Here is a 16,816-nt window from a genome sequence, read left to right as displayed (position 1 = left end):
TATTAAGGAGTCTCGACAGGTCAGACATCACCTCGTCCCACCCCAGTTGGATCTCTGGACAGGCCCATACCATGTGGTCCAAATTTGCGTCTACATTTTTACATCTGGGGCACGCCCTAGGATCTCCCCCATAGATTACTGTTAGTCGATGTGAGGTGAGGTACGTTCTGTGGAGGTAATTATATTGTATATATCTCAGTCGTGTGCTGCGAGCGACGGTCCGGGGATAAGCCAAAGCTCTGTTCCATTCTGCTATTTCTTCCATTGTTATGGGAGTTTCGATTGTTTCTCTATCTGTTTGTGATAATTGGGGCAGGAGGGAATCGGCGAGAAAAGCCTCGAGTTGTGTGGCAGTGCATGAGGTGCATTTAGTGTATAAGTTTGAGTAGTATTTTCTAAACGTCTCATTTATTTCTACTTGTGTGGTAGCCATATCCTGTGCGCCCACTCGGATGGCACCTATTGGAGATTGCTGTTGATCCTCGCGGAGCAGCCATGCTAGCATTCTGCTTGATCTGTCCCCTTCCGTTTGCAACCTGGTTAAGTGATATTTGTAGTCATGGCAGCGGAGTCTGCTGTCTGCGTCATTATATTTTAAGCGCCTTGCTTTTAGGGTCGTATTGGGGATTTCCCCTAGTGCTACTGCTATTTCCGCTGCCCTGAGTTCCTTCTCTAGTTTGCCAACCTCTGCCTGTAAAGAGCGTCTCACTCCCCACGTGGTGGATATACATACTCCGCGCGCTACTACTTTGTGGGCGTCCCACTCTGTCGCCCGTGTTGTTGCGGACATAGCATTTATATCCCAGTACTGACTTATAGATTCTTTCAATGATTCAGCAAATGCTTGGTCCTGTAATGCCTCCGCCTGGAACCTCCAGGTGGGGACCGCCTGACTTGTCCTTCCCCAATTCAGTGTTACTCTCAATGGCGCATGATCCGACAGTGTCTTTGCTAAGTATCCCGTTTCGCTAACCAACGCCCCTATTTCGCGAGTGCCCCATATTATATCTATTCTGGAGTGGGTGGTATGTGGTGCTGAGTAGAATGAATATTCTCTTTGTTCTGGGTGACCTAGTCGCCATATGTCGTAGAGTCTCATAACGCTTGCCCAGTCTTGCAGGGGACCCGAGGGTTTCCTGTTGGCTAGTGTGCTCGGGTAGGCACTGGTTCTATCCAATCCTACAGATTGTGTGCTATTGAAGTCACCGCCCCAGACGGCCAGGGCCATGGGGTGGGACAGTAATGTTGGAGTGAGGGTGGTGAGAAAACCCGTGATACCACTGTTTGGGGCGTATATGCCGACCACTGCTATTTGTCTGCCGTCAAGTCTGCCCTCCACTACCACATATCTCCCTCCTTGGTCTATCTTATGTGTCGATAAAAGGAATGGGACTCCCACCGCTATCCAAACCAACACCCCCCTCGCGAAGGCCGAGTACGTTGTGCCTATCAGCAGGCCTCCCCATTTCATGCGCAAGTCGTGTAAGTCCCCTTCTAGCATGTGTGTCTCTTGTAGGATGGCAATATGCACTCCTAGTCGTTTGAGCCGAGCATGTACTCTGGTCCGTTTACTCAGCACCCCTAAGCCCCTAACATTCCATGTTACTATGGTGTACTGGATTTTGGTATTTTTGCTGGAAGGCGTCATATGGGGTTTCGGGGGTTAGTTCCTGTGCTAAGGGTCTGGGCTCTGGTGTTGGCTCACCTGGTCACTACCTTTCTATAGCTGGTATTTGTTAAATATAGCGGGTGCAGCTGTTCATTTTGTGTTCTGAGTGATTCCGGTACATGCGTTCCTACTAAACTATTAACCCCAACTCCCCTTAATGAATCCCCGTTACTACTTATAACTATTGTGAGACTACTAAACTTAAAAACACGTGAAATAACCCATATCCGGTTGGATTTGCATAGTGGGATTCTCATATCGTCCAGATGTGGCTCTTATAAGGGGCTCACATCTTTCCACAGACTTAGGGGGTTATTACAACTTTGGAGGAGGTGTTAATCTGTCCCAAAAGTGACGGTAAAGTGACGGATATACCACCAGCCGTATTACGAGTCCATTATATCCTATGGAACTCGTAATACGGCTGGTGGTATATCCGTCACTTTACTGTCACTTTTGGGACGGATTAATACCTCCTCCAAAGTTGTAATAACCCCCTTAGTCTGCTAATATCATTGGGCGCCCCTCGGGACGTAAGATTATTCCCTCCAGCACTGCTCCACCACTTGCGAGCCGCCCCCGCTCGCCCCCAATAACTTAGCTTATTGTTTATATCAAAGATACACATTGCTGGAGGCGCATTCACCCCAGGCCTCGACGGCACCACAGAGTCACTGGAGTTTTCCCGGTTTTGAGCATCATCACTGGCGGACTCTCAGGGTGGATGTGTGTAGCTTAAAGTTCGTCTGCGGATCTGGGGGTGACCTTTGGCCCACCCAGTTCTCCTATTATTGTAGATGTGGAGCTGGCCGTGTCAGAGTCCGAACCCAGCTCTGGGGGTTTCCCAGCAATTGCACAGTTGCTTTGCATGTGTGAGGGCGTCTCTTTCAGCACTTTTGCCCTTTCTTTTGCCGCTTGCCAGTCATTAGGCTGGCCCCTGATTCGTCTTTTGGATCGCTTCCTTGCAGCAGGAGTTTGCCATTTCTCATCCTCTTCCGTGTCTTCCTGAGGATGAGCTAGGTCCTTGGCGTGCAGCCATGTCCAGGCATCCTCAGGGTTTGTGATTATGTGGGTGCGGTCCTCCGCTGCTACCCTTAGTTTCGCGGGGAAGAGCGAGGCATATTTTATGTTGTGTTCTCGTAGGCGTTGTTTAATTTTGACGAAAGAGTTGCGTTGGTTCTGCACCTCCTGTGTGAAGTCTGGGTATGCATTAATAGTCGAATCTTCATACTTAAATGGGCCTTTGCTGCGAAATTGTTGCAATATTGCACCCCGATCTCTGTAGTTCAGGAATCTAGCGATCAGTGGTCTAGGGGGCTGGCCAGGAGCCGGGGGTGTGCCTGGAATTCTGTAAGCCCTTTCAACTGAGAAGAACTTAGATGGAGCCCCATTTAACACCTCCTTGATTAGCCATTGCTCCAGGGGGATTTCCGACTCCGTTTGCCGCATACTTTCTGGAAAGCCCAGAAATCTCACGTTGTTGCGACGCGCCCTGCTCTCCATTTCTTCCGATCTCCTCCAGAGTACCTTCAACTCCGCGTCCATGCGCTGGATCTGTTTTTGGTTTCCTTGCGCCATTGGGATTAAGTCGGATATTTCAACCTCAGCTGTTTTCACTCTTTCAGCTAGACTTCGTTGGTCCAATCGTATGAGGTTCAAGTCTTGTGCAACTGCGTCGATTCTGTTTTCTAGAGATGATTTAGTGTCCAAGATCGCCTGCAATACTTTCTCGAACTGAGCAGAATGCGTCATGAACGTGTTTTCCAGTGACTGTAGGGACGGGTTAGATTGTTGGTCGGTGGGTGTTGGTCCATGGGTGTTTCGGTCCAAATTCTTGGCTGATTTGGCTCTGCCAGCTATTTTAGCTGTCCCGGGGTCTCCTCCTGATCTTCAGTAGTTTCGCACTGTTTGGCGCTGTTGGTTCGGTAAGTTAAACTTTTGCTGAATGTCCTCGTTATGGTGTGCACGTTCGGCGTTGGGGGCATGAATTTGGCCAGTAGTGCCAAGGGAGAGCGTATTCCTGATTATGCGTGATTGTTGCCTGTGGCCATGTGTTCACTGATAGGTGCAGCGGCCGCCGGATTCCACGATGGTCTGAAGTTGGGTCCCCGTGTGGCTATCTACGGTGCCTCCCGGTGCGCATGGGGATCGTAACAGCTGGAGGAGAGCACCCTTGTACTCATAGGTGGCGGCGGAGCATGGTGCCAGAGGTGTCCCCAGAGGGAGGGGGGAACATAATTGAAGGCCGAGGCAGGCGGCGCAGCCCGGAAGGGACCGGGGAGATCTTCTGGAGCTGCGGGCAGGCTCCGCGTTGGCGCAGGGCAATTAAAGTAAGTGCCAACCGCGGGGCACTGGCGCGGCCCCAGTGCCCACAGCACGCGCCGGCCGACTGCGCTGTGCAGGCTGTCAGGACCAAGCCCGTGGAGGCCCGCGGTGCATACTGGGCTTGAGCTCTTTTTCTTTTGGGGTTCAAGCGGTGCTTGTCTCCATCCTGAGGGGCGCGGGTGGATTGTGCTAATAATGAGGCAGTGGGGGGGGGCCAAGAGTCCAGGAGTGTCCCCTCCTCATAGGTCGAGTTGATCCCCCCATATTTCCCCCCTTACCGTGAAATGCCGGCTCTTGCCCATGTTCCTCTGCTCTCTCCTGGGCCACTGGCTGCAATGTACTTTAGTTCTGGGCAGGAGTGCCCTTTCTTTGCAGCAGGATGTGTCGTCGCAGCTCCACTGCTGCGTCGTCCAAAATGGCGCCTCAGCTCCCCAGGCCAGCTCCAACCATGCGCACCGGCCCTGCGCCGGCCGCGCGCCGCGATGAGCACAGGACGCCGCCCCCGGGTCACGGCCCGCTCCGACCCCACTTCGGTCGGCGGACCTGATTCAGCCCGCGCGGTCGTGGTGCATCAGCACCTACGGCCGTTAATAAATAAGGCGGGCGCCGGCTGTACGGGGCAGAAGCGCGCCCGGAACCGCCAAAGCAGCTCCTCTCCCCGGTCGCCGCGTCCGGCGCAAGCCCCTCGCGGCCCGGCCTCGGCTCACCCACACCTCGCGGGCTGCGTCCGATCCGCGGCTAGTGCCCCAGTCCATCCCGACCAAGCCACCGCCTCGGCTGCGGCGTCGGGGTTCCAAGGGGCGCCCTACAGGATGTTGTGGTCGAGCCGGAGACGGAGCGCTCAGTTCAAGCGACCGTCCCGGCCGCCATTTTGGCTCCTCAGACATATAGGTGACTTATAAGTTACTTAAGTGCAGTGAAAATGGCTGTGAATTAGTGTGTGCACTATTTTACGCATGCTGCAATGGCAGTCCTGTTTAAGGGTTTGTCTGAGCTCCCTATGGGTGGCAAAAGAAATGCTGCAGCCCATATTGTTCTCCTGGAACCCCAATGCCCTGGGTACCTACGTACCATATACTAGGGACTTATAAGGGGGTCCAGTATGCCAACCGAAATTGGTAAATGTGGTCACTGGCCTATAGTGACAAATTGAAAAGCAGAGAGAGCATAAGCACTGAGGTTCTGATTAGCAGAGCCTCAGTGACACAGTTAGGCACTACACAGGCATACACATTAGGCCACAAACTATGAGCACCGGGGTCCTGGCTAGCAGGATCCCAGTGAGACTGGCAAAACACACTGACATATGGGTTTTTATCTATGAGCACTGGGGTCCTGGCTAGCAGGATCCCAGTGACTCAGTGAAAACACACTGACACTCACAAACAGGCCAAAAGTGGGGGTAACTATGCTAGAAAAAGACTACTTTCCTACATTTGGTTATCATTTTATTGTTTAATGTTGTTGCTTTATGTATCACTAATCAATATGTTAATCTATATAATTTAAATGAGTCAAAAGGTTCATCGACCTCAAAGCAGCATCCAAACACTTACTATTATGAAATGGATAAGCCCAGAGCGTGCTAACATGTATACAGTACCATGCCAGCTCAGTTTGTAGAAGCCTAGCAGGGGCTCTCCTTCACTTTAGTCCCCTCAGTGCCTCTGCTGCGTTCTGCAGCTCCCGGGCACCTACCACAAGCCCCGAGGAGGGCTCCTACCTCAGGCCTCGGTCGCCATCTTGCGGAGAGAAGCCAGCAGTGATGCATATCTCAGGGAGCTGCTGGTGTCTCCAAGAAAGGGCAGAATGCCTCAAAGAGATGGCGCTCTGGTGCCCCAGCACCTGTTCCCTTCAATTGCCAGGGCCTGGGACATTCCCAGACGGCTCAGGATTATAGGTGGGCTGGCATAAAGCATCAAGCGTCTGCCACCTCCAGCTAGCAAGCCACCCCCCCCTCCAAACTGCACTTCATAGTATGTTTTGTAGCATTACAGAACATAAAACAAAATGTATGTTTTCCCTATACTTAGATGTGGAGAATTCTCTTCCCCGACTGCGAAGTCTCCACACATGTAAGTATAGATTTTAGCAGTAAATGTGGGAGGGAGACAGGAGGGTGGGTGTCACAAGGGCAAACCAATTTTATTACTCTGGGGGTGGATACATGTAACATACACTTTTGTAGTAAGTTTACACTTGGAATTTATGCATACTGAAAAAAGTAAACTTAGTAAAAAGTGTAACTATACTCTAAAGTGTAACTTATCTTTGTGAAGCAGGCCCATTATTTTAGTATCCAAATTACTACATCACGTTTCTATTTAAGCTAACTTTCCAAACATAAAGCACTTCTGTAACTCTTTTGTGAAACTGACATCCCTTACTCTATGAAGAAAGTCACCAAAATAGTCCATTTGAAAGATGAATGACGAGCAAAATATTCATATAAAAAAGCAGATTTAACCTGGTCTCCTTCTTGCTCTAAAATATAACCGCACAATCTTTCTTGAAACTCTAATTTTAGAGTCTCCATTATCAAACATTTCGTAAACACTGATCTTGGGTGCAGTGCATTAAGATATTTTCACCTTTACAAATTCAGTGCTGCACAGAATGTTATGGTTTGCATAGAAATAAACAAATTGCCATGAATTAAATGACACTGAGTAACTAGTAACTTTTTTCACTTATAATTTTAACCTTAAGATTCATAGTAAATTACAAGGCTGAGGGCAATGCAAAGAGGTGTTTCCTCATTCGCATGATTTACAGGAAATGTATCGGATGAATACAACCACACCGACGATCACAAGGCAATTCAGGTCACTCCCTGCCTTTGTTAGTGTGTGACCGTTTGCACAGTGTAAGTTGTCCATATGGGACAGAGCTCGGTGAGGAAATTAGAGCTTTGGGGTGTTGGAAAGGGAGCAAGCATACAATGGTCCCTTAGACTGCTGCCTGCAGTCCCCTCCATGATCTCCATTTTATGGGATTGCAACCACCGACAGCTGTAGTTCTGTCACGTTGCAGTTGCAAATGCAGAAATGGTGGCTTCATAAATCTGGTACAGTATACAGAATAGGAAAGGTTGCATCACAGACAGTGTGCACACAGAACACCGAAAAGAGACCTGACCAACAGTGCATCCCCCCTAGCATCTGCTTCAATACTCAAAAATATTTCATTTTAGCAATACGTCTTCCCAGGCTCTGAGAAATATTGTCAAACTAACCCTTTTTAAAAACAAAAAAACAAATCTTGATCTTACTCAATTGCAGAACAGTTTCCAAATTACCGTTTCTGAGAAAACTGATGGATAGCACTTCTGCCACCAAACTAGCATCTGACATCCAAATGAATGATATTCTGGTTGTTTACCAGTGGAAATGCAGTTCTAAATGTATTATAGGCTGTAGCTCTCGGGATTTGTGATGGAGTCCTCTACACACTAGACCAGTGGTTCCCAACCTGTGGTCCGGGGACCCCTGGGGGTCTGCGGAGCCTCCTCAGGGGGTCCGCGACTACTTAGAAACTTAAATAATATTAACAGATTAGGTCCCCAGTTTACAGTAACGTCTCAGTAGGGGGTCCCCGAATTCCAATAATGATTCAGTGGGGGTCCACAGAAGTCAGAAGGTTGGGAACCACTGCACTAGACTGTGGATATTGGTATGTCAGTACAACTGGAGATGTCAGCACACACAGGTACCCTGAACTATAGGACCTTTCACACCCTCTCCCAAAAACAAGAAAGTGTAATCGCACCTGCACACTAACTTCCTCTGTATAAAGGGGGACTTGTCCACCGGTACGCTCCTCTGCAACAGATCCCAACACTGCATAAAATCACAAGGCCTGAGCCTCCAGAGAGGCCCATATCAGGGAGGTTGAAGAGGATGTGACTGACTGCTCAGAAGACAACCCCCTTCTCCTGTGTGTCTGAAGCAAAATCACATTCTTGGTGAACTCAGACTTCTAGAATGTACAGTTCAAGGCCTTTTCCGCTTTCTCACACTGTGACTCTGAGGGACTAGTCATTAATTAAGGTCGTCACTTTTTGTGTGTAAAACGATTTGTACTGTCCCATCTATGACAAAGTTCATTCAATGATATAACAATTAAGGGATGGTACTTAGTAATGTGGAATGTATTCTGTATTTTGTTTGGGTGAGCCATGAAACATATTATTAACTTTGATCCTGACTCTGAATTTCATTGTTATTATTTTTTTTTTATTAAAGGGGATTCATCTGGAGGTTAGCCAGATGGTTCTTTAAAATTGTATTAAACCTTCATTGTTTTCAATTTACTGCTGACCCAGGAAGGCTTGTTTCTTTAATGATGCTATTCTAATGCCATTTGATGAATGTATTATGGAACAACAAATGCTAGAACCACGCATGCCTGAACAACGCGGTCGGAACAATGACCACATTTTTACCACAAATGCCTTTACCATGCATGCTTAAAAGCATGCCTAGTAAAGGTATGTGTGGGAAGGGCATGCCACGCCCCATCTGCCCTAAGGCCCAGAAGTACCCCACCCCTAATACTAAAACTACCCCGACCCCATACCCCTAAAAACAAAACTACCTCAGAAACCCCCCACCCACCCTGAGCCCTAAAACCTTTGATGACCTCCCCCACCCTAAAAACAACTGATCCCCCCGCCCGCCCTTGAAACAAAACTACCCTGACCCCCCACCCCAAAAACAAAAGTATCCGACCCCCTCACCCCACCCCTAAAAACAGAACTACCAAGACCCCCACCCCTAAAAACAAAACGTCTCCGACCTCCACTCCCAAAACCAAAAGTACCCCGACCCCCACGCCACCCCTAAAAACAGAACTACCCCGATCCCACCACCCCACCCCTAAAAACCAAACTACCCCAACCTCCCACTTCCGCACCTAAAAACAAAACTTCCCTGACCCTCCAACCCCAAAAACAAAACTTTCCCGATCCCCCACCCCAAAAACAAAAGTACCCCAAACCCCCACACCTAAAAACAGAACTACCCCGATCCTCCACCCCTAAAAACCAAACTACCCCAACCCCCAAAAACAAAACTAACTGACCCAACTACCCCAACCCCCCACCCCCAAAAACTAAATTACCCCAACCCCCAAAAACCTAACAACCTCGATCCCCCCATCCTGCCCCTAAAATTCCCCACCTCCGCCCCTAAAACACAAAACTACCCAACCCCCCCACCCCGCCGCTAAAAACAAAACTACCCCAACTCCCCCACCCTGCCTATAAAAACAAAACGACCCGACACCCCCAACCTCGCCCCTAAAAACAAAACTACCCCTACCCCCCCGCACTCACCCCTAAAAACAAAACTACCCCGAACCCGCCACACCTGCCCCTGGAAACAAAACTACCCGACCCCTCACCCCCAAATACCAAACTATCCCAACCCCCACCCCTAAAAACAGAACTACCCCTCACCCCACCCCGCCCTCAAAATAGAACTACCTGACCCCCCACCCAGCCCCTAAAAACCAAACTACCCCCTTCCCCCTAAAAACAAAACTAGCCAACCCCCACCCCTAAAAACCAAACTACACCGATCCCCTCACCCCGCCCCTAAAAACCAAACTACCCTGATCCTCACACCCCACCCCTAAAAACAAAACCACCCAACCCCCACCCACGCCTAAAAACGAAACTACCCCAATCCCCCACCCCACCCCTAAAAACGAAACTACCCCAACCCGACCCCAAAAACAAAACTACCAGACCGCCACCCTGCCCCTAAAAACAGAACTAACCTGATCCCCCCACCCCTGCCCCTAAAAACAGAACTAACCTGATTCCCCCACCCCTGCCCCTAAAAACCAGAACTACCCTGACCCCACCCCTAAAAACAAAACCACCCAACCCCCACCCACGGCCCTAAAAACGAAACTACCCCAATCCCCCCACGCCGCCCCTAAAAACAAAACTACCCCGACCCCCACCCCAAAAACAAAACTACCCGACCGCCACCCTGCCCCTAAAAACAGAACTAACCTGATCCTCCCACCCCTGCCCCTAAAAACCAGACCCCACCTCTAAAAAACAGAAGTACCCCAATCCCCCACCCCGCCCCTAAAAACCAAACTACCCCGACCCCTCCACCTTGCCCCAAGCCCTTAATCCATCCCCACCCCTAAAAACTACCCCCCAACCCTGCCCCAACCCCCCTTACCTGACACGTCCTCTCCCGATCCACTCTGACTTTTTCTTTGCCTTAACCACGAATATGCGTTGTTCAGCACATGCAAGGTTAAGGCAGAGAAAAAGGCAGTTGCTGTTCCGGCAAGCGTGGTTACGCTTGCGTTGCTTGGGTAATCGTTATTCCGGAGTCGCTGTTGAGGACGTTTCCCTATTTGATGCATTATCTATCATGTTGTGTTAATGGCACATTACCTCATGTACTAGTGAGGATAACACCACCATGATCCTATGCAGACACTTTATCTATATCTTAACAGATTATCACATACAGCATCATCAGTGGTAATACACTCTACATGCCCTCCCAGACTACACAAAGGCACCCCTTAGGACCATCCTACGTGTTGAAACATGTCTCATCCAGTGTCTCATCCAGAGTCTGAATAAATATGATCACATCACCCCCCATCCTGATGGACATTCATTTGCTCCCCATGATTGCTCACACCATCTTCAACAAAGTTGCATCATTTTCAAACCAAACAGCAATCCTGTTAATCTTGCAGACAAGCTCACTACCTTTGGTGGTCTTGGCAAATCCAAAGCCAGGAAACTACTAAAGAAGTGTAAAAACTAGACTGCAGACATTTTCCATCTATGCACAGAGGATCTGGAACAACATTCCTGTATCCATCAGGACCACCCCTGCACTGCTCCAAATTAGGAATAAGTTGAAGACTCACTTCTTTCAAAAACACAACGCCATAACAATTCACAATCCAGCCTGCTTTCCTCTTGTTGATTTTATGCTTGTCTTTGATCCTCTACAGCACTGCGCTTCCTTTTGCCTAGGTTCATACGACTGAAATGCCCTATCCATACATAAAAAATGTCAAATTACCAAAGAGAATAATTCAAACATCTAAAAGAGAATATGGCCTCTGCCTTAACACAGTAGGTACTTTCTTTGCCTTTAAATTAAACTTGAAGAATGCTGTTACTCCACTCTGCTTAGAGACATTGTGAATTGTTTTCATTCTGCAATCTTCACAAGTTTAGACTTTCAGTCATCTTTCCGATTCAGCCTATCAAATAAAAGTATCTTATACAAAGAGTAACAAGTAGCCGCCAGGATGGGGTTCCACATGTGGTCTTTTTGGCATCAATTATCATGGTAGCATTGGGTGATTTATCTCGAAAGTGAATAATGTCAAAGCCCTATTCTTTATTATTTTTCTATTGCCTCGGGCATTATTTTCTGGAATTCAGATAATTCCCTTCATTGTTTACTACAATTATTTAAAAAACTGGGGAGGTTTAGCATTTATTTCCTACTTTAATTTCTATTTCATCCTTTATGTCACCATAACCCCAAATATTTAGCTGTATTGTCCAGAAGTTTTTGATTCAATTGTTTCTGATTTCCAGAATAATTAGTCCTGTCATTTTGGCATCAAGAAGCAATTAAACCGAGCAACACAACTTACCCGAGCAAGATTCAGCAAAACATCATGTAAGACATTTCGTTTAAGGCCTGGCCTTTGTAGCTTCAACTGATATCTCTTCTTCTCACAACCACCTTTGTCTGAGAAAACACTTTCTGTAGATTTAATTGCTCACTTCGGCTGAGACTGAGCTTGTATCTCAATTTTGAGGAACTGGGCCATTCATAAGGAGCTCTGTTATTATGAATTCCTACAACCTAACACTGAGGCATCATACTGGAAAGCTGACACTGTCCATCTTGACATATCTGGCCGTCTTTAGGAAACTTCTCTAGACTGCCTGTACTTTAGCTTCAAAAGACAAAACACAATATAACTGATTCCAATAAAATTTTCTAAATATCAAAGCTGTCAAAAAGCTGAAAAGAGAATACATTCTAAAATATTTACGAGGGTGAATCTACAATGAAATAAATCTCATCCCTTGGACATCATATCTCAACCTAGCCCCAGAAATTAGCAATATCTCTGACCAAGTAGGTGGATCGTCAAACCCAAGGCACACAAAGAAAGAGCTAGACATGAGATATATACACACTATACTCAAATAGGGCAAGAGCACGCACCTGGTTCCTTGGAAGCTGTGAGGAGTCCACAACACAGGTTTACGTCAGCCATCACTGTGTGAAAAAGCAAGAAACATTAAGGACTCCATTTGGCCACTGATCAAATTATGATGTAGCATCTTCTCCTCTGCCTCCTCCTCTTGCCTTTCGCTCATCAAAATGGTGGAAAAGACAGAGACAGCATAAAACACAGTCGTAATTACCTCTAAAAGTAAGAGAGATCAGAATCATTTCGACCTACCAAGATGCAAACTGTTCACATCATTGCAGGGTGACAGCTGTTAAGAAATGAAAAGGCATTGACATTGTACTCGTTTAGCGAAGACCAACCAAGTCCCAGGCATGGTCATCCTTTTAAGAAGTCAAAAGGAGAACATTAAACCTAACATAAGAAAAATGTTTTTTTGGAAAGCACACATGGAAAACTAAATTGACCCTTAGAGCTACCATTTTGGGCTTGGAAAGAGAAAATGACGCACATGGTGACAATTCCATTTATCATTATCATTGTTTGATGGAATGAGGATGAGCAGATAGCCAGGTTTACATCAACATCTTAAAGATTAGACCACATCAATTGTTGACATTAGCTCCACTGAGGTTACTAAAAAGCCCTGAGTTGCTCTGGCATTGTAGTTTATGAAGACCTAAGGACCTGGTACTAAGTCACAAATGGATGTAGTACATTGTCCTCCACACTCTCGGTCTAAACTCTCAGCCCACCTGCCTCAGGCAGACTGTGAAGCTTCTGTCGAAGGAGCCCTGGATGGCTCTTTCTACAAAACGCTTCCTCTGACAGCCCAGTGAAATAGTGTCCGTCAGAGGAAGGGCATTATAGTACCCACCTTATTGAGAGTGAACAGTGTAAAGTCCTTTTTTCTGACCATCAAGGCCAGGACATACTTGGTGGTGAGATACAGAAAAAATAAACCAACTCTGTCCCCAACCAGGGCCGGACTCTAACAGTGCCTCTCCTCTCTCCATAGCCCCTCTTTCGCATGTACTTCATTTGTTTTATAGCGTCTCTCTTACCAGAATAGGGTGTTGGAGCACTTTACATCTCACATACACACAGAGAAGATGAATCATACATATGTAAATTGGTGTATGGAAAAGGTTACATAAGACAGAGGGGACTACAAGGTGTAGGATTCAAGTCATCCATACTGGTAGGCACTCTTTGAGAGTGCTTAGCCTGGGGAAGCATACACTTAGGATTCAGAACTAACACAATGGTTAGGGTTGACTTTACTAATAGCAATTTATTTCTACCCAATCAGACCCTTTATAGCAGAACTAGGATCATTAAAGACTGGCAAAAACATACCTTTCTAACATGTACCATGCACTTTGCATGAAGCTCTTTGATGCAGTTCACAGCTCATTGTGCTACATTGTGATTGTAACTTATGAACTGCACAGTAACAAAATTATCTCTGTGACAAAAGCAGTATTCCAATGAGCATTGTACATAAAACATTGTTCTGTGATCTGGATAGTACACCTTCTTGCAGCAGGCATATTAACCCTTGCACGCTACCTTAGATGAGTCAAAACTGATACTAGAAAAACTCCGATCTCTCTCCAGCAGGTACAAAAATCACCAGAGTTATCTTGCCAATTTTATTGTTGACTGAAAATTGTTGGATATACAAGGAACTCTGCAGTGCTTTTCAAGCTGTTGCACTGCTACAAAACATGCTCCCAGTTACAAAAGGAGCCCCTTACCCTTCCAGCCTCCCAGGGAAAGGGAAATGCCTGATGCCCAGTAGGAACAGTCTGGCCTTGCCGCCAACCCCTGGGAGAATAATGGGGGTTCAGGGTCATTAGTCTTTTATTTTTCAAAAGTGAACCCTTTGGGAGATTGTTTCTGAAAAGCAAAAAAAGTTACAAGTTTGATAGATGACTGCTGTCAATATTGCCAGCAGTCCCCCAAAATGTTACCATTTTTTGAGACCAAATATTAGAAATTGCATCACAATCCCAGGAGCACACTTTTGCTTGAAAATCACAGTTAGAGATTGCATTGAGGTGTTACTGAAAGCAGGTGGCTAAATGTCACACCTGGTGCGGAAGTGGGGACGCCAGCACTGATTTCCAAATCCAGCTCTATTCATAGCTCTGCTCTGGAACAAGAAGTCTGTGAGATATCGAGGCTTCGTGACGTGACCCCACTGCACAGGAGCCCTCCTTAAGGAAAGAGAGGAGCCTCATCAGGGTCCTGCACCACTACTTTTTGGACCTCGAGGCACGAGTGTACTTTAACGAGGTCTTCGTATTAGTTTTTAGGTTTTTTCATTTATTTGGATTTTTTGTTATCCTGTTACTGATGTCCCTTCTGAGGTGTTACTGATTATATTGCCAGGTAACATCACTTTTTGCTATGTCCTCAAATGTGCTAGTTAGTCCTCCCTCCTAACATTATTCAGAAATTGAGAGCTCTACTACTCTAATCAAAACTATGGCGGCCCTCGTTTTTCCTTCAGTGTCCTGTTGAAACCCTAACCCTAGCAACCAACAGACTGACCCGGGTTCAAGCGGTAGGTCAGGGGTAGGTCACATTATCACATACACACGGACTGTACCGGGCCTGGGCAGTCACCTCGCTCAATGTTATCAAAGCACCATGTCTCCAGTCCGGTCTTTTATGTGACTACTTGGGGTGTTCTGGGAGTTGGAGTCATTAATTGTTTCTTTCGGAACTATACACTAGGTAACAGTGACCTGTGACAATAAAACCCTGTGCTTGGGACTTGGAGACAGGAGGAAACACCATCTGCTGGACTCTATAGCACAGATTATGAAGCAAGATACAATGATGACTAGGTTTGCACTTCTTATAGTGCAAGAAGAAGCGTTGTGTGACCAAAGCCAGGGTCACCAATGAATGGGCATATACTCACGAAGAGAACAATACCGCCTTCATGAATCACAAAGCGCAAACACATGCCATGACAAATAACAAACCAAAGAGCGCCAAAGTGGCCATGCTGGAGTCAGTGCGAGGATCGCCTATCAGAATGCATTGACAGGTACCAAGACCAGTCACAATCAAACCAATTAGGACATACTTTCAGGTCCTAGATCGATCGTTCCTATCAAACAAACTACAGTGCAGGTGTGGTGTACCTCAGGGCTCTGCCCTTAGTCCGACACTGTTTAACATTTATATGGCTCCCTTGGCCTCTTTGGTGGAATCATTTGGGTTAGCATTAGTGTCCTATGCTGATGACACCCAACTGGTGGTTTCCTTTTCTGCTAATGAGACCTCAGAAGGAGCCGCTTTCCTTACTTGTATGCAAGCGGTCTCAAGCTGGATGACTCAGAGTAAACTGCAACTAAGTGAGGAGAAGACAGAAGTCATGATACTGGGCCCTGAACCAAAGCCTGGCATTTCTTGCACCTGTCCTTCGGCACTTAGTGAGTTCCCTCCTCCCAAAAAGCATGTGAAGAGCCTGGGGATCAGTCTGGATCCCCTTCTGACGCTAGACCTGCAGGCTATGAACATATCTACTACTTGCTTTGCCTTACTGAGACTTCCTAGGAAGATTTTTGTTATTCTTCCAGCACTGGCTAGAAGACTCATTGTGCAAGCTGTTATTCTTTCAAGGCTAGACTACGGGAATGGCCTTTTTCTAGGTTTCCCAGTATATGTTAAAAAGAAATTACAAAGAGTTAAAAATGCTGCGGCTCGTTTACTACTGAACATCCCAAGAAGTTCTTCTGTGAAAGCTGGATTGGCCTCCTTGCACTGGTTGCCTGTTGTACAGCGGATCAAATTTAAGGCTCTATGTCATATCCACAGTTCTTTGCATGATAGAGGACCTATGCTCCTTAGGAACTTGGCCACTTTTTATAGGCCGAATAGAGATTTGAGATCCACTACTCTTGCTTTAGTAACTGTACCGGAAATAAAGAAAGCAAGATGGGGTGGGTCCTCTCTGATGTTTTTAGGAGCCAAATTGTGGAACTCGCTGCCTCTTAATCTTCGGCTGATGGAGCAAGAACTGGAATTTCGAAAGGCCTTGAAAACTTGGTTATTCCAGCTCCAGTTGTTTTTATTCCTTTCTTGTTGCATATCACTCTCTTCCCCTCTGTGGTTAGGGTTTAGTAGAGCTGGGAAACCCGAGGGTAGCCATGCGCTCTATAAATTGTGTAACATAACATAACATAACATACTGAATACGGAGCGCAGTGACAGGACCACCAATGGGGGTACAGTGACGTGGAAAGACACCAGATCCACCAAATATGCCTGACTAAATAATGCCTTTAGAGACTGGCGCAAGGGCCACCAAGGAGAGTGGCCACGTGCATGTACAGACAGGCGGTTGCCAGTGTGGGCACAAAGAATTGCGCCACACAGACCATCGAGAGGTCAAGCAACTGCTCATTTTAGGCTTCTTGTCAGAGAACTGTAAAAGCTTTTTCATTGATATTATCCTGGTAACTACATTCTAACCACAAAGTAACGTGCCATAAAATGATGCCCCCTTTTGCTTCTCTTCTCTGTACTTATTTGATGCCACCTCCTCCGCCCCAAGCTATCTCCCATAGTGCTATGAAGCAACATAGGAGCGGC

At 46.9% G+C, this 16,816-nt stretch overlaps 1 protein-coding gene across 7 annotated transcripts in view; it reads right to left on the bottom strand.

The window, feature by feature from the left end:
• LOC138265564 (von Willebrand factor A domain-containing protein 5A-like) overlaps positions 1–16,816 on the bottom strand; it is a 613,576-nt gene that overhangs the window by 545,886 nt on the left and 50,874 nt on the right. For all 7 annotated transcript variants that reach the window (XR_011199384.1, XM_069213382.1, XM_069213384.1 and 4 more), the window contains exon 2: positions 12,235–12,288. Coding sequence is in view for 6 of the 7 variants with exons in the window: in XM_069213382.1 (XP_069069483.1) it covers positions 12,235–12,286 (52 nt within the window). In the remaining variant the exon portion in view is untranslated. The remainder of the gene's footprint in view (positions 1–12,234; positions 12,289–16,816) is intronic.

The sequence above is a fragment of the Pleurodeles waltl genome, chromosome 11 (genome assembly GCF_031143425.1).
Source record: "Pleurodeles waltl isolate 20211129_DDA chromosome 11, aPleWal1.hap1.20221129, whole genome shotgun sequence".
Lineage (NCBI taxonomy): Eukaryota > Metazoa > Chordata > Amphibia > Caudata > Salamandridae > Pleurodeles > Pleurodeles waltl.
This window is presented reverse-complemented; position numbering and strand designations above follow the sequence as displayed.